The 19,281-nt window shown below is 40.7% G+C and overlaps 1 protein-coding gene across 1 annotated transcript in view; it reads left to right on the plus strand.

Moving 5' to 3' along the window:
- Nucleotides 1-376: 376 nt before the first annotated feature.
- snx4 (sorting nexin 4) overlaps nt 377-19,281 on the plus strand; it is a 45,318-nt gene continuing 26,413 nt past the window's right edge. The window contains exons 1-2 of the mRNA XM_055637722.1: nt 377-562; nt 7,171-7,295. Coding sequence (XP_055493697.1) covers nt 410-562; nt 7,171-7,295 — 278 coding nt within the window. The 5' untranslated portion in view covers nt 377-409. The remainder of the gene's footprint in view (nt 563-7,170; nt 7,296-19,281) is intronic.

Raw genomic sequence — 19,281 nt, forward strand, 5'->3', positions numbered from 1 at the left:
GTGCAGGGTAACATGATGCTGGGTGACAGGGTGCAGGGTGACAGGGGGTGCCGGGTGACAGGGTGCAGGGTGATAGGGTGACAGGGTGCAGGGTGACAGGGTGCAGGGTGACAGGGTGCAGGGTAACAGGGTACAGGGTTCAGGGTGCAGGGTGCTGGGTGCAGGGTGCAGGGTGACAGGGTGCAGGGTGACAGGGTACAGGGTGCAGGGTGAAGGGTAACAGGGTTCAGGGTGGCAGGGTAACAGGGTTCAGTGTAACAGGGTGCAGTGTAACAGGGTGCTGGGTAACAGTGTAACAGGGTGAGGGTGCAGGGTAACAGGGTGCTGGGTGCAGGGTAACAGGGTGCTGGGTGTTGCCGGGGAGGTGGGCGGTGTCTAGAAGCGGGGGCGGTGCTGGCGCAGTGCGGGGATGATGGCGGACGAGGCCGGGCAGCGGTGGCGGGAGGAGCCGGTGGTGGAGGGAGAGGGGGAGAGTGAGGGAGAGTCGGGGGGTGAAGACGAGCCGGGAGTCCGGGCCCAGCCCGACCAGGACCGCAGCGACGCGCTCGGCAGCCACAGCACGGTAGGGCCGGGGCCGGGGCCGGGGCCTGGGGTCGCGGGCGGGCGGGCGGTGGGTCCGGTTCCCGGGCAGCGGGGCCTGGTGGTGGCGGCGGCGGCTCCCGGCCGTGGGTCCGGGGGTCTCGGTTTGGGGAGGAGGGAGGGGAGGGAGGGGCAAGGGGCAGCGTCCTGCAGCTGGTCCGGGGCCTGGAGTCCGCGGGGGTCCCTGGCGGAGGCGCCGCGGGGGTTTGTGCGGGGGCGCCGGGCTGGGGGGTTTGTGCCGGGGTATGGTTGGTTGGGGTGGTCCGGTGCCGGAGCCGGGCCCGGCCCGGCCGGTTGTTGGGGCAGTGCTCCCGGTGATGGAGCCGGGCCTGGTTTATCACCGGGTTCACCTGCAGCCTGTTGCGGGCACAACTGGCGTGTGAGGCGGGGGTAGATGTGGCGATGACCCGGCCCTCTGCTGTCGACCCTGATGCACCGTCTTGTTCATCCCCACCTGCCTGTGTTGTTGTAGTTGAGGGGGAATGGGACAGCTCGGTGATATGTTCAACCCCAAAATCAATTGATTCAGAAGTATGATATTTATTTTAGTTATCTGGGTGGTTATTAGACCAACAAGCGGGGGGGCTGCATTTAAATTGTGGTGTAGAATTGTATTGTATTGAAGGCTACATAATAAAATGATAAATAATAACCTAAACGTGCCCTAAACCCGACCTGAAACACTGAAAGGTAAGTAGGCAGAAGAAGCAGGTGTGGCTTAATGGTATTTTGTTGTCAAATGTATTGAGGCACAGTGGAATTCATTTTAGCTCAACTATCAACATACATAAGCACTTGGATACCTTTTGGATTAGCATCTCAGATACAGTATAAGTGAGTAGTAGTAGTAGTACTCTGAGGCAGGATACAGAGATGCCAGAATATGGTGCCTAGTCCTAGTTGTTACAAATGCAGGGTTCCTTGACCTGACCATGAACCATGAAGGCCCTTAGTCCAAATTTCCTGACAATTTACAAAGATAATCTGCCAGGCAAATAGACAGCCCGGGAGAACGAGTTGGGTAACTTTAAGAGTCACCTGAGAAAATCGTGCTCACTAGCACACTTTCCACTTTGGAAGATAGACACAAAAAGCTGGAGTAACTCTGGGTCAGACAGTGGGCAGTCACGGTGGTAGAGTTGCTGCCTTACAGCAAAATGCAGCGCCAGAGACCCGGGTTCGATCCTGACTACGGGTGCTGTCTGTACGGAGTTTGTACATTCTCCTGATGATCTGCGTGGGTTTTCTCCAAGATCTTTGGTTTCCTCCCACACTCCAAAGACATACATGTTTGTAGGTTAATTGGCATGATAAAAATGTTAAATTGACCAAGTTGGCGATATGCAGAGTACTGCCCTGCCGACTACAAAATTCAGAAGGTTCAGAAGGAGATCATCTCTGGATAAAAGGAATAGGTGATGTTTCAGGTCGTCCCCTCTTCAGTGAGGGGAAAGAGAAACAAGAGATATAGACGGTGATTAGAGAGATATAGAACAAATTAATGAAAGAGATGCAAAAATGTAACGATGATAATGGAGAAGGTTAACTGTGGCCTAGGTGAAAGCAAGATACATTGAATGAGACTCAACGAGATGGCTTTGATGCTAGTACAACAACTTGGGTGCGGGAGGGATGTCAGAGAGACGGAGAGAGGGTTGTAAGGGTAATTTGAATTTGGAGAAATCAATATTCATGCCGCTGAGTTATAAGCTGCCTAAGCGGAATATTTTGGAAACTCTCTGGGCTAAATAATGGTGTCTTTGGGAAGTTCAGTCAAAGACAGGATCACAGCAGGCATTAGGGTTGTGGTGAACACAGGAGGAGGGGAAGAAGAATGGGAAATTAATATTAATAGGGATACTCGAGGCAGATATAATGGGTACTGGGCGATATATTGTCTCAGAAACTGGGGCAAGTGACTGTGGAGAATATTAAAGGGAGAAGTTTGTCATGGTGGTGGCAAAAGGGGTGAAGTCTCCAGGTGGAATTTGGGGAGCCAGGGAAAGGGTTTAAAAAGTAAGATCTTGTCTGTAGTGTCTCAGGATTGCACCCAGTGGCATGTGTACCAAGTACAAAAATAGGAGGATGGTGTAAATTAATACCCGGACAAGTAGTACAGGTTGGTGGTCTTGAGATTTGAGGCATTGGGGCTAGTACTGGAGCAAATAATACCTGTATAAATGGTGTTGCACCTCATTTGGGCTGGGACCAGTCTCCTTGCTGGGTGTGGGGAGGGGAATTTCACACACCAAGAACCATTGGTTATCAGGAAAGTTAAAACCAACTTGGCAGGGAGACTGGAACCTTGAAATAAAGTGGGAATTAGTAGTTAGTAGGTAGCAAGCAAATGAATTGACAGTGGTAGCAAAAGCCAGCAGTAAATTGAGGCCAAAGTAGCAATAATAGTGAAATGTGCTACAGCTAAACTTTTGCTGCGCTCACAACAAGGAAGATCAATTAATGGCAGTAAATGGGAATGATCCCAATGCCATTGTGGAAATGTGGGAGCTGAATGATCAATGGTATTTGACAATTAGGAAAGATGGGCAAGAGGAAAATGGTGTAGCATAGTTGATAAAGCGGTAGATCTGTGCAAATTGTTCAGATATTTAGTCATACAGCATGGAAACAGGCCATTTGACCCAACTTGCCCATGCCAAAGAACATGTACACCAGTCCTGTTTGGCCCTTATCCCTATCTTATCCTATCTAAACCTATCTTATCCATGTACCTGTACCAATTTCACATAAATGTTATGATAGTAGCTGCCTCAACTATCTCCTCCGGCAGCTCGTTCCATATACTCTGGAATAAAAAAAAGTCACCCCTCAGGTTTCTATTAAATCTTTACCCCCCCAAACCTATGTCTGCTGGTTTTCGATTTGCCCTGCTCTGGTGAAAAGACTGTTCTATACCAATGGTTCTTGATTTACAGATTTAAATCAATTTGGGTAAGCTAAGAAATATAGTTTAGAAAACATTGACAGAGGAGTTATTTATGGGCAATCAAATAGTAGTTGTGATATTGGGTGGGACAAATCATAAATTGGAATTGTGCAAGATGGATAATGCAGTAATCATCGAGGACTAATCTACATGTAGACTGCAAATCAAATTAGCACTAACGAGGTGACAAACACATTGGTGAAATGTAGTGTCTGGATTAATATGTTGAGGAATCAACTGGCGAGAGGACTTTCGGATCTTATTTTGGGCAATGGTTAAAGATTATGTCATCAAGGGGCTGTTGAGGAAAGTGGTTACCATAAGTTAGAAGTTTGTATCGAGTTTGAAATTGATTAGTTCTGAATTGGTTGTTTTATTGAGACATTGAAAGGTTTGACAAGCGCAGGTAATTCACACTTCAGAAACAATGCATACATTGCAAAATCAAAATCCTTTTTAAGGTGCAAACACCAACAAAAATAGTTTCATTTATGACTCACAAGTCATTAAAGTCAAAGACAGAAACTTATAAAGTTGCCAGAAGCAACTATAAGGCTGTGAATATGAGAGCATTTAAAAACTGCAAAACAGGATCTTTTTATTCTTCTGCCTTCGCTACTTGTTGGACCAGTCTGCCAGGTCCATGCAGTCAAATACCGAGATCCCATGCACTCACTCACCTGAAATCTCTTTATTTATATAATTTGCCTTTTGGCTGGGGGACATAATCTCAGTTCCCCACATTAAACTCCACTTGACCATTTTGTGTCCACTCACTAAAATCTATTTGTATCCTGTTGCAGAATCTAAGTGGCCTTATCACAACTTGCCCTCCCACCTATTTTGGTATAATCAGCAAATCTGAAAATCTTGCTTTGTGTTCCTTCCTCCAGATCAATAATGTAAATTGTGAACAATTGCAGGTCAACAAATGACAGTGGGAGAGCACCCTTTGGCACAACTTGTCCTTGGCCAACCAAAATGCCCCATCTATGCTAGTCCACTTTGCCTGCATTGGGCCCATATCCCTTCAAACCTTTCCCATCCATATACTTGTCCAAACTCAGCAGGTGAGGCGGCATCTATAGAGCGAAGGAAATAGGCAACGTTTCGGTCCAAAACCCTTCTTCAGTCTGAATAGATACTGCCTCACCCGCTGAGTTTCTCCAGCATTTTTGTCTACCTTCGATTTTCCAGCATCTGCAGTTCCTTCTTAAACATATACTTGTCCAAATGTCTTTTAAATACTGAAATCTGCATTACTCCACTAGTTATCTACTGCCTGTCTTAACAAGATATTTCAATTCTATTTTTTGAGATAACTAGTTTTCAATCCATTCCAATGCACTTCCTCTGATTGGAGGTTTTAATTTGTGCACCTTGTCAAATGTCTTAACTCTCTATCATTGATAAAACCACGTTGACTAGATTTAACTATTTTTAAGCTTTCCTAAATGAAACGCCACTTCCTCTTTAATTTTTGACTAGCATCTTATCAGTATTAGCTATTAAACTAACTAGCTTGCAGTTCCCTTATCTTCTGCCTTTCTTCTTTTTTGAGAAAGGGGATAGCACTGTCTGTTTTACAATCTTCTGGCACCCTCCTGGAATTATGATCTTCTTCTTTCGTGTGGCGTGCACAGCCTACAGTTGTTGGACAACTTGTTCTATTTGATCTTCCGTTTGTGCACGTCGAGGTGATTGCATTAGTCGAAACAGGGCGGACCACGTGAAGGTTGCAATCTTCCACCCCTGGAGTTATGATGGAATGGTGTTTTTCAAATTGTTTTTGGACTGAAGGCCTGTGATAAGTATTGTACCTCAGGGATCAATGCTGGGCCCATTGTTGTTGGTGGTTTATATCAATGATTTGGAGGAGAGCGCACAAGGCGTGATTAGTAAATTTGCTGATGACACTAAATTAGGTAGTATTATAGCTAGCCAAGTTGGCTATTAAATATAACAGCAGGATCTTGATCGGTTGGGCAGGTGGGCTAAGGAATGGGTAATGGAATTTAATGCAGATAAATGCACAATATTGCTTTTTGTGAAGTCAAGCTAGAGCAGGACCATCGTCGTGAATGGCATGGCCCTGGGGAGTGTTGTAGAGCTGAGGGATCTAACAGTGTAGATATAGTTCCCTGAATGTGGCATCACAGGTCGGTAGGGTGGTCTAGATGGCTTTCAGTACATTGGCCTTCATCAGTCAGTGTATTGGGTACAGAAGTTGAGATGTTATGTTACAATTGTACAGGATGTTGGTGAAGCCGTGTTTGGAGTATTGTGTTCAGTTTTGATCACCCTGCTAAAGGAACGATGTTGTTAAATTGGAAAGAATGCAGAGAAGATTTAAACGAATGTTGCCAAGAATTAAGGGCCTGTGCTACAAGGAGCGGTTGGGCAGGCTAGGACTTTATTCCTTGGAGTGCGGGAGGCTGAAGAGTGATCTATAAAGGCACAATAAGATCATGAAGTGTTTAGATGGGGCCAGTGCAAAGGTCTATTACCCAGAGTATAGGACTCAAGAACCAGAGGACATGGGTTTAAGGTGAGAGAGGAAAGATGTCATAGAAAACTGAGGGGCAATATTTTCCACACAGAGCGAGTGGATGTATGGAACAAGCTGGGAGGAGGTAGTTGAGACATACCATAACAACAGCTATAAGGCATTTAGACAGGTAGGAAAGGATTAGAAGGATATGAGCCAAATGTGGGCAGGTCAGACTAGCGTAGATGGGACATCTTGATCGGCATGGCCAAGTTAGACCAAAGGGCATGTTTCCATGCAATATGACTCCATGACTATTATGAAAAACATTATCTGAAAGGTTCATTATCTCATTAGCCACTTTAAAACCATTTCAGTCCATTTGGTCCTGGTGACGTATGTATTTTTGGCTTAATAACTTTGTCCTTTGAAATTGAGATTTTTGTAACTTCTCCCATTTTAGATGAAATTAGCCTGCCTGTTATCTTGTGGCTCTTAATGTCAACAATGGTAAAAATTAATGCAAAAAAATGTTCAACATATCTGCCAATCCTTTGTTTGCTATTAGTAATTCACCAACGCCGTTCTCAAGACACTGCACATTTACCTTAGCTGTCCTCTTCCTATTTATATCCATATAGAGTCATACAGCATGGAAACAGACCCTTTGGCTGAACTATGCCTATGCCGACCAATCTACACTAGTCCCACGTGCCTGCGTTTGGCCCATATCCCTCTCAACCTTTCCTATCCATGTACCTGTCTAAATACCTTCTAAATGTTGTGATAGTACTTGTCTCAACTTGCCTGCTCTGGCAGCTCCTTCCATATATCCACCAGCCTCTTAATGAAATTATAAACTTATCACTTCTATGTAAACGTCTATTGTTTGATATCTATACTGTAGCAAAATTCATTTTCTTGAGGTTTTTTTTTCTGCTGTTGAATCCTAAAAACTTCCCAGTGCAATGGTCTCCCAATAACCCTTGCCGTTTTGTATAACCTTGTTTTCAATTCAACATTATCCTTTACCTCATGGGCTGTGTCTTTCTCAAGAATCACTCCCCAGATAAATTCTTGCTGAGCATTATATTCTTGCTCTTTGAATATCTACCACTTAAAATGACAATTTTTACTCTGCATTTTTATGTAATAGATAATGGAAGGCAAAAGTTGCTTATTGAAGAAACTGGAGATCAGCGTGTCAGAAGCAGAAAAACGAACTGGAAAAAATGCAATGAACATGCAGGAGATTTATACTGTGTACCTCATTGAAACAAGGTATCTGCCTTTTTTAAAAATTAAAAAATATATATTTTTATTAGAAGTAGACATATTATAAAGTATAGTTACATATTATAGTAAAAAGTCTTTTCATATACATCAGTCATACATTATTAAAATTTTCAATTATCAATTAGTTCTGCTTCTAGTGTTTTTATTTTTTATAGAAAGAGAGAAAAGAGAGGGTAGAAAGTTACAAATAAAAAAAAAAACAGAAAAACGGAAGAGGTGGAATGGGTTACCTGTAATACGTCAATGGAGATAGGTTCGTAGAAAGTATAGCTTTTCATCTGATCCTGAGTTCAAGTTTCAGTTGGGTCCTCGTGCTGTGCCAATCTATCCCTTCAGATAGTTAATGAATGGAGCCCAGATTTTAACGAAAAGATCGTCTTTGTCCATTAAGACGAGTCTAATTCTTTCTAAGTATAGGGTCTCCGACATTTCCGCAATCCACATTTTAATTGTGGGGGTTGTAGGGCCTTTCCAAAATTTTAATCTGCATTTTAAGATCAAAGTTTAACTCTGACGTGGCTTAGTGTTTGACATCATTGTGATATCATGTTTGTGTTGTAGCCAGGCACACATTTTAGTTAGTTCCACTGTCTAACATGGTCATATCACTGCATAGTTCTGATTGGCATGACTTTGCAGAGCTTATGATCTGCATTCTATATAAATACTAGACTAAGTGGGACCCGTTGGGTCCCAGCATCACATGGGAGGGCTGGTCCCCCAACGCAATATTCCATCTCTCCACCAATTCCAATATTGCTGGCCAGTGGGGGGGGTTTCTGGAGCGCTAGTATGTGTGTTGTGGGTCAAAGGGACTGGCTTCCAGGGGGCTAGTATGGACATTGTGGGCTGAATAGATTCTTGTCCGGGCAGCTCAGGCACTCAGGCTGTTGTGCACTGAAGGAAATGGTTTCCAGAAGGGTAGTATGGACATTGTGGACTGAATGGATTTTTGAACATGCAGTTCACTAAGTCATGGGTGGTGGGCTGGCACTTCAGTCACTCACAGCTGGTGGTGGCAGTTCACTCAGTCAGCCCTCTTCCCTTCTCCCTCCCCCCCCCACACGCATTCAGTCCATCTCCCCTCAATCTCCCCCCATGCACTCTTAGTGGCTCTCCGCACACACACTCACACAGGCATTCACACAGACACTCAGGCAAACACACACTCAGACACCTACAGACACTCATACACAGAAACACAGTCAAACAGACACTCACACTCATCCACAGCCACAGCAACTCATACATACGCACGCACAGACGACGCGCACACACACTTTAGAAGCAATAGAGATACTATCTGCAAGCATTTTAGAACCAATAGACATTTTGTTGCAAGCTTTAGAACCAATAGACATTTTGTTGCAAGCTTTAGAACCAATAGACATTTTTTTGCAAGCTTTAGAACCAAGACATTTTTGCAAGCATTTTAGAACCAAAAAAGACATTTTTCTGCAAGCTTTAGAACCAATAGATACACTTTTTGCAAAGCTTTAGAACCAAAAGACATTTTTTTGCAAGCTTTAGAACCAATAGACATTTTTTGCAAGCATTTTAGAACCACTAAGGACACTCACATTTGAGTAGACACGTGTTATTCACAGCTCAGAGAAACGTGACCCTCTGCCTTCCTCCATGTTGAAGAGACTGAGGCACACCACTTCCGGGTTTTATAGTCCCTCCCCCTCCCACCTTTGCAAGCTTTCGAACCAATAGACATATTGTTTGCAAGCTTTCGAACCAATAGACATATTGTTTGCAAGCTTTCGAACCAATAGACATATTGTTTGCAAGCTTTCGAACCAATAGACATATTGTTTGCAAGCTTTCGAACCAATAGACATATTGTTTGCAAGCTTTCGAACCAATAGACATATTGTTTGCAAGCTTTCGAACCAATAGACATATTGTTTGCAAGCATTGTACGACAAAAAAAAGACACATTCTGCAAGCATTTTAGAACCAATAGACATTTTTTTGCAAGCATTTTAGAACCAAAAAAGACACATTCTGCAAGCATTTTCGAACCAATAGACAGTTTTTGCAAACATTTTAGAACCAATAGACATTTTACACAAGCATTTTAGAACCAATTGACATTTTTTTGCAAGCATTTTAGAACCAACAGTCATTTTTTGCAAGCATTTTAGAACCACTAAGGACACTCACATTTGAGTAGACATGTGTTATTCTGCCTTCCTCCATCTTGAAGAGACTGTGAGGCACACCACTTGCGGGTTTTATAGTCCCTCCCCCTCCCACCTTTGCAAGCTCTCGAACCGACGGACGTGCTGTTTGCAAGCTCTCGAACCGACGGACGTGCTGTTTGCAAGCATTTTAGAACCAATAGGCATTTTTGCAAGCATTGTAGGACCAAAAAATACACTTTTTGCAAGCATTTTAGAACCAATAGACATATTGTTCGCAAGCTTTCCAACCAATAGACATATTGTTCGCAAGCTTTCCAACCAATAGACATATTGTTCGCAAGCTTTCCAACCAATAGACATATTGTTCGCAAGCTTTCCAACCAATAGACATATTGTTCGCAAGCTTTAGAACCAATAGTCTTTTTTTTTTTTTTTGCAAGGTTTAGAACCAATAGACATTTTTTTTCAAGCATTGTAGGACCAAAAGAGACACTTTTTGCAAACATTGTAGAATCAAAAAAAGACATTCTGCAAGCATTGTAGAACCAAAAAAAGACACATTCTGCAAGCATTGTAGAACCAAATGAGACACTTTTTGCAAATATTTTAGAACCAATAGACACTTTTTGCAAGCATTTTAGAACCAATAGTCATTTTTTGCAAGCTTTAGAACCAATAGACATTTTTTGCAAGCATTTTAGAACCAATAGACATTTTTTGCAAGCATTTTAGAACCAATAGACATTTTTTGCAAGCATTTTAGAACCAATAGACACTTTACGCAAGCATTTTAGAACCAATAGACACTTTTTGCAAGCATTTTAGAACCACTAAGGACACTCACATTTGAGTAGACATGTGTTATTCACAGCTCAGAGAAACGTGACCCTCTGCCTTCCTCCATCTTGAAGAGACTGTGAGGCACACCACTTCCGGGTTTTATAGTCCCTCCCCATCCCATCTTTGCAAGCATTTTAGAACCAATAGAGACAATTTTTGCAAGCATTTTAGAACCAATAGACATTTTCTTTGCATTTTAGAACCAAAAAAAACACATTCTGCAAGCATTATAGAACAAAAATAGACACTTTTTGCAAACATTTTAGTACCGATAGATACTTTTTCCAAACATTTTAGAACCAATAGACATTTTTTGCAAGCATTTAGAACCAATAGACATTCTTTTGCAAGCTTTAGAACCAATAGACATTTTTTTCCAAGCTTTAGAGCCAATAGACATTTTTTTGCAATTTTTTTGCAAGCTTTAGAACCAATAGACATTTTTTGCAAGCTTTAGAACCAATAGGCAATTTTTGCAAGCATTTTAGAACCAATAGACATTTTTTGCAAGCATTTTAGAACCACTAAGGGCACTCACATTTGAGTAGACATGTGTTCAGTGTTATTCACAGCTCAGATAAACTTGACCCTCTGCCTTCCTCCATCTTAAAGAGACTGTGAGGCACACCACTTCCGGTTTTTATAGTCCCTCCCCCTCCCACCTTTGCAAGCTTTAGAACCAACGGACATAATTGTTTGCAAGCCTTAGAACCAACGGACATAATTGTTTGCAAGCCTTAGAACCAACGGACATAATTGTTTGCAAGCCTTAGAACCAACGGACATAATTGTTTGCAAGCCTTAGAACCAACGGACATAATTGTTTGCAAGCTTTAGAACCAACGGACATAATTGTTTGCAAGCTTTGGAACCAACGGACATAATTGTTTGCAAGCTTTGGAACCAGCGGACATAATTGTTTGCAAGCTTTGGAACCAGCGGACATAATTGTTTGCAAGGAACCAGCGGACATAATTGTTTGCAAGCTTTGGAACCAGCGGACATAATTGTTTGCAAGCTTTGGAACCAGCGGACATAATTGTTTGCAAGCTTTGGAACCAGCGGACATAATTGTTTGCAAGCTTTGGAACCAGCGGACATAATTGTTTGCAAGCTTTGGAACCAGCGGACATAATTGTTTGCAAGCTTTGGAACCAGCGGACATAATTGTTTGCAAGCTTTGGAACCAATGGACATAATTGTTTTTTTTGTTTTTTTTTTGTTTTTTTTAATTTTATTTTTATTAGAAGTACGGTAAATTACAATCCTACACAACACATATATCTTAATACATTTTTGTACCGCTTCATTTTTTTTAGCTTTAAGAAAAAGGTAGAAGTAAGGAAAGTAAAGAAAGTGCGCGAGAGTCGTGAAGTGCAAGAGTGTTGGGAAAAGAAAGCCCCTTAGAAAAGAAGTTAGAGAAGGAAGTAAAGTGAGAAAATAGACCCTAGAAAAGAAAGAAAGAGAAAATAGAAACAATCGCTCTATTATAACATTAAACTCCGCAGAAAGGGGACTACCAACCAAGTCTGTTTTTGTTGTTTTACCTCCCGTTACCAGGTCCTGATACCACTTATTTATATATTTGTTTTTTTAAATTACTATTGCACCTCATACTTGTAATAGGTCCAGAAACATAGACCACGTCTTTTGGAATTGGTCTGCTTTACCTGCTAAGAGGAATCTCATCTCTTCCAGATGTAATGTTTCAAACATATTTGATACCCACATTTTTATTGTTGGTGTGGGCGCATTTTTCCAGAATTTAAGTATAAGCTTTTTTCCCATTATTAGCCCGTAATTAAATAAATTCTTCTGAAACACGTTTAATTCAGGGTTACCTTCCGATATTCCGAAGATAATCCATTCTGGTTTTGGTACCAGTTTTATATTTTGATCAATTTTGAAAAAATATCAAATATTTCATACCAGAATTTTTGGATTTTTGTACAAAAAACAAAAGAGTGCACTATGGTAGCTTCTTGACACAGGCATTTATCACAGATTGGTGAAACATTAGGGAAGATTTTATTTAATTTAGTTTTTGAATAATATAATCTATGTAATGTTTTAAATTGGATGAGCGTATGTCGTACGTTGATCGAACATTTATGCACCTGTAGTAAATGATTATCCCAGGTCTCTTTTGAGATTTTTATAGCTAATTCTTGTTCCCAATCTTTTCTAATTCCATCTGTTGTGGGTATTTCTATGTTTAAAATGATATTATATAGGTACGATATTAAATTAGCTGATTCCGCCTTGGTCTTAATTGCTTCATCCAATAAGTCGGAAGGCATATTATGATAGTCTTTTGTGTGTTTTTTCAGATAATCACAAATTTGAAGATATTTAAAATATTGGTTATTTTTCAAATTATATTTCAGTTGTAGTTGTTGGAATGATAGTAAATTCCCCAATTCATACAGATCTTCGAGCGTTTTAATTCCCATTCTTTCCCATTGTATAAATGATTTGTCTATGATTGATGGTTTAAACGATGGATTATTGACTATTGGTATTAAAAGAGATAGGTTTCTTAATTTTAAATTCTGTTTTATTTGTTTCCATGTTCTTATTGTGTTATGTATAATTGGATTTTTATTATAATTTTTATTATTCAAATTTATTGGTGAGAGGATGGTCGCTCCTATATTACTCGGGGAGCAGTCCCCTTTTTCCATTACCATCCAGTCCGCCTGCTGTGCAGAATTGTCCAGCAGGTGAATCATTTTTTTAATATTTACTGCCCAATTATAATACATAAAATTAGGGAGCGCTAGACCCCCCCAGCTCTTTTCGTTTATTAAGGTGTGCTATTTGTATTCTATGGGATTTATAATCCCATATAAAATTTGTAATGTCTGAGTCCAATTTTTTGAAAAACTTTTTTGGGAGATATATAGGTATTGATTGAAATAGGTATAGAATTTGTGGTAAGAAAATCATTTTAATAGCATTTATTCTGCCTATTAAGGACATCGGAAGTGTTTTCCAGAATTTAATCAGATTATTCAATTTCTTGAGTAAGGGATTATAATTGGCTTTAAACATATCCTGGTAATTTCTAGTAATTTCAATTCCCAAATATTTGAATTTTTCTGTAGCTATTTTAAAGGGAAATTCCCGAAGATGTGTTGAGTCTTTTGGTTTTATCGACATAACAATGGACATAATTGTTTGCAAGCTTTGGAACCAATGGACACAATTGTTTGCAAGCTTTGGAACCAATGGACATAATTGTTTGCAAGCTTTGGAACCAATGGACATAATTGTTTGCAAGCTTTGGAACCAATGGACATAATTGTTTGCAAGCTTTAGAACCAATAGACACTTTTTGCAAGCTTTAGTACCAATAGACATTTTTTGCAAGCACTTTAGAACCAATAGAGACAATCTTTGCAAGCATTAGAACCAATAGACACTTTTTACAAACATTTTAGAACCAATGGACACTTTTTGCAAGCATTTTAGAACCACTAAGGGCACTCACATTTGAGTAGACATGTGTTCAGTGTTATTCACAGCTCAGAGAAACGTGACCCTCTGCCTTCCTCCATCTTGAAGAGTGAGTGAGGCACACCACTTCCTGGTTTTATAGTTCCTCCCCCCTGCCGCCAGCGGGGGCAGCAGAGAGAATGGGGAATTTTGAAAAACATTAATATCTCTGTCATTTTTCATCGACGGGAAAAATCCTCGGCACATATGCGGCGGAGACGGGCTCTGAGCAAGGTGGCCAAAAAAGACGGTTGTAGGTGGCGGCGTTCTCTCGGAAATCGCAGCACTGACGGCCAAAAGCGGTCAAGAACAGAGATTTAGTAATATAGATTACTGTTTCTCTTGGACTGTGTGAATATCCAACACTTTTCCCCCTTGGTGAGAAGCTGATGATATTTTTTGGCAAGTCAGTATCAAGGCTGATAAGTTAATTTACAGAACTTGCAGCAAATGTCATGGTTAGCCGTGATTGTTTAGTTTTGGGAGTTAATTATTGATTTTGTTTTTTAAGTTAATTGATTTTATAACATTGAGCAGTGGTAAACTGCAAATTAGGCAATGTATCAAAATCTTCATATTTGGTGTGAAAATTGCATTTGCCAAAAGTCCAGTGACATTAAAATTGAAATCTTCTCAGCTATATTTAGAACCAGGTGTAGATGGAATTTTGAGTAAGTCACCAGCTGCCTTAACAATCTGCATTGTACTGTTTGTAATCTTTTACTCTTTACATCGCCAACTAAATTGTCGTCTGAGATGCTGACATATCAGCAATGCACTGCAATCTGCATTTGTTTTGATATGCTGTCATGGCTATTGTGTAACACCACTAAGATGGGTTAGTATAATTACTATAGAAAATTATTGTACAATGTCATAGAGCAATGAGATGGTTGTACAATTACATCACTTGATTCTACTGTTGCTGCTGCTAATGTGATTTATTATGACTTTGCTGTTTGATTAATTACAGTGCACATGTGGAATGTTGCGATCCTAGTAATATCACTGACTTAGCATTTGATAAACACATTTTGATTATTCCAATGGGCACTTTACACATGACCATTTCATCTGACTTTCTATTTGAAGCAATTTACTTTTGGCTTCATTAGACTGGATAGTATAGAAAGCCAGGTCAAAATGTAGAAACAAGGAATTGGTGATGCTGCTTTACCAAGGAAAGGCAGAATGCTGGAGTAACTCGGCGGGTCAGGCAGCTCCCTGGAGAACATGAAGAAGGGTCCCGACCTGCAATGACCCCTATCTATAGTTTCCAGGATTTTATCTGACCTACTGAGTTACTCCAGCATTATGCCTTTCATTAGTATTAAAAGTTTAAAGATGCAACTTATATTTTAAATTAGCTTAACAATTTGGTTTGGTTGTGGGTCTAGATCACCAAACTAAGGTAGATTTTTTGTTGTATTCATTTGAATCCGTATGTAAATATTTGGAACTCCCTTTAGTCTGCTGAGAAAGATATAAATATGGTAAAGACCCCGTGGAACATGCAGTTATGGACTCGTTTCTGTTCAAAATTCTGATCAACAAATGCCAAAATAAGCAGGTAGGAAGATACAGGCAATTTGAGTGTGAATTTGTGTAGTGGGTAGGAAAATAAATTTAAGCAATTAGAGGCTTGCATATCTTCCCGATCGTTTTAATAGAAAAAAACATGTTTATGTGGAACTCTCTTGGCATCATGTTTATATATCTCGTATATTACATTGAAGAGTTATAGAAGATTTAGCTGCTTAATGTTTACCCATTTCAAATCAGATTAACATATTTGATTTTTAGTGATGCATTATTAAATTAAAAAAAGCAAAGGTGTACATGTTGGACTCCTTTTGGCATATTGTGCAGTCGGGGTAAATGGTGTGTGAAGGCCAGAATAAGTTGAGGCCAGACCCAATAGTTACTTGCACAGTTAAATATACTATTCCAAAAATGCATTTGTGCCCTGGTGCTGTCGTTGTTTTGAGATTGGCCATTGGGCCTTGGTCTTTGCCATTCAACAAGACCATGTTTGATTTTCCACCATGTGTAATTCCTTCTGTCTTGCCTACATTTGATTACTCTACATAGAAATCTTTCCGTTTTGATTTTGAGCCTCAACAACCCTCCAAGCAGTGTATTCCCAAGATTTACTATCTCAAGAAATTCCTCAATTTTAGTCCTATACATCGTATCCCTCTTTGAAATGTATTTCCCGGTTTCAGATGTCCATCCTCTGAAAGAGGAACAAGAGGGAAATTATGGAAATCAATGAATTGTGAGGTGCCATTTCTATTTATTAAACCAGTGGGTAATTTGGATCTCTAATATTTGGCCAAAACTGTAAAGCCATATTTAGTTTTGGAGATAGACACAAAAAGTTGGAGTAACTCTGAGGGTCAGGCAGCATCTCTGGAGAGAAGGAATGCGTAACGTTTCGGGTCCGAAACGTCAACCATTCCTTTCCTCCAGAGATGCTGCATGTCCCGCTGAGTTACTCCAGCTTTTTGTGTCTACCTTCGGTTTTAACCAGCATCTGCAGTTCCTTCCTGCACATTTAGTTTCAGAGCCACTGCGCGGAAGCAGGCCCTTTAACCCTCTGAGTACGCGTCCACCAGCGATCCTCTACACACTAGGGACAATTTTACCAAAGCCAATTAACCTACATACCTGGGCCTCTTTGGAATATTTCAAAGGTCTCTGAATTTCTCAAAAGTCTGGAAATATTTAGCATATTAGTAATGCATAATACTACAGTATTTTAAATTTTCACTCAGAATTGAGATGTGGGAGCTCCACCCGTGCATTTTACAGCAGGAAACCCAGACGGAGGTTCCACGTTTTGATGCTGCTGCAGTCTGTCTCCAATTGCTAACTATTGATTTGTGCACAATTACATTTTTTGTCCTTTAAATTGCAAGAAACATTGAAAATGGAAACATTTTCCCAAAACCGCTCAAAGCATCGGTTTTATTTTATGAATTAGTGTAAACCACCCACCTTACAGCTGACTTTTAATGTGTAGTTCCCAAAAGTGTACGGAAGTGAGCTACTTGCGTCCTACAATTAATTGATTTATGAATGTTTTTTCTTTCAGTGCCCATAAAACAATCACTGGGTTGTCATGTTTGAGATGTCGTACTAACTGAAGTTATTGGCCAATATATCTAATAATTGAAGAGAAACAGAACAAGAAACTGGTTTAGTACTGATTTCTGACGGCCTGAATCCATGTTCACTAGAAATGTAATTGAATCCACTTGATTTGTAGGAGCTAAAATAGCTTCAACATACTGCAGGTCATTATAACAGATGAGCTCACATTTTCAGAATTATGTTTGTTGCTTTATTTATTGTTTCCCTTGATTTGTTATGTTCTCCACAGCTGAACATGCCAAGGCACAAAATTCTTAAAATAAAGTTGATGTTGAAATGAGAGGTTTATTATTCTGCTCTGTATCCTGTGTGAATATGGTTCTAAGCTGCCTCACTCTTGCACTAACATAACCAGTGTAGCAGCTGGAATGATTCAAAGTGAGTTACCTTAAATCTGGATGAGAAATTTGTAGTCGGGGGTGGGGTAAGAAGGACACAAAAAGCTGGAGTAACTCAGCGGGACAGACAGCATCTCTGGAGAAAAGGAATATGTGACGTTTCGGGCCGAGACCCTTCTTCAGACTGAGAATCAGAGGAAAGGGAAACGAGAGATGTAGATGGTGATGGAGAGAGTTATAGAAAACAAATTAATAAAAGATATGCAAAACAGTAACGATGATAAAGGAATCATCTAGACCATTGTTAGCTGTGGCCTAGGTGAGAACTAGCACAGACAATGAGAGAAGGAGGTTTTGGTAATTTATAATGGATCTTAAACTCTTAAAAGGATCAAACATTTTTCTGCAATATGATTTGCTTTTGTGCTTTCGATACTCAATGACTATCAAATTCGGGAGTGTTGGGTTATATCCTCTGGTTACATTATCAGCAGATGGCAAGGTTGCTGCCAGGGCAGTGTCTGAAGAAGGGTCTTGACCCGAATCGTCACCCATTCCTTCTCTTCAGAGATGCTGCCTGTCCTGCTGAGTTACTCCAGCTTTTTGTGTCCACCTTCAATGTATGAAGAGTTAGCTGCTTCCAGTGAAATCTGGTGCTTTCTGCACCTTTCACTTGATTCAGGTTAATTTATTTCACATACACCAGGGTATGTGTCTACATGATAGTAATGAATGGTACAACAAGTGCAAAACAGCAGAAAGGTGCAAAGATTGTGGTACTAAAAAAACGAACTTGCAATAACAGAATAACTAAATGAGATGGAGTAAATGGAATTGCCAGGGTGGCAGGCATCTTTGACAGTCTTCCTGATACAACAAAATGCTACCGTCCTACATTCAATAGGATTTAAGTTTAAGGCAGAGTGGGTAAAATTCAAAATAAGCACAAATCATGGAACATGGGGCTTATGCACGGAAGGATATTGCAAATTCTGTTCTGTAGACAGTCTACAGTCTCTCAAATGAATTTGACCCCACTAAAGATAATTGTTCTCTGTTGTAACTGAAGTCATCGTATTGTCATTGTGATTTGCAGTTTGCCCTTGTTTCCTATCGCATTTGGCTATATTTAAGAGGGAGTTAGATGTGGCCCTTGTGGCTAAGGGGATCAGGGGGTATGGAGAGAAGGCAGGTACGGGATACTGAGTTGGATGATCAGCCATGATCATATTGAATGGCGGTGCAGGCTCGAAGGGCCGAATGGCCTACTCCTGCACCTAATTTCTATGTTTCTATGTTTCTATGTAACAGTCCCTCCCCTCCCCCTCCCAGCTATCTACTCTTTTTAATCCCTAAAGAAATCAGCATGTTTGCTTGCAGGCTGACAGTTCACAGCCAGTTGGGATTTTGATGCCTGGATGAGCTGTCGTTGAGTAATCTGGCAAAATGTAACAACGTGAGCACCATTGAATGATTCTCCCATGGATGAGTTGAGATCAACGATGGTTTGCAGTGCCTCCTGTCGCACATGAGGGAGAGGGGTGTGGTGTAGGGGTAATAAACGGATGCACAGGCACATTAAGGCAAAATCCGGTAGAGATAATGATCTAAGGAATAGAGTGGGTAAAGAAAGCATGGGGTTCAGCAACTTGCTTATAGTGGGTTCACCACTATCAAGGCTCACCATACTGAGCACCAGGAACCTGTTGAACTGAACCTAGCAGTCAATGTCTACTGGAAGCAACACTGTGAGGACCTCTTAAAACACAGCTCCATCCTTGGCGTGTTGCCCGTGACACCAACACACAGCACCCTATTCAAACAAACCTTGCTTCCCTTCCTGACAAGAAGCCAAAGGCCTTGCCAATTAAAAATAAGGCTTCAGGTACAGATGTCATCCTTGATCTGTCTTTGCATAAGTGGGAAGCGTTGTGCATCTTGATTCTGTGTTGTAATAGTATTGTTAAATGCAAATGATCTGCTTTC

Source organism: Leucoraja erinacea, chromosome 7 (assembly GCF_028641065.1).
Source record: "Leucoraja erinacea ecotype New England chromosome 7, Leri_hhj_1, whole genome shotgun sequence".
Taxonomy (NCBI): domain Eukaryota; kingdom Metazoa; phylum Chordata; class Chondrichthyes; order Rajiformes; family Rajidae; genus Leucoraja; species Leucoraja erinaceus.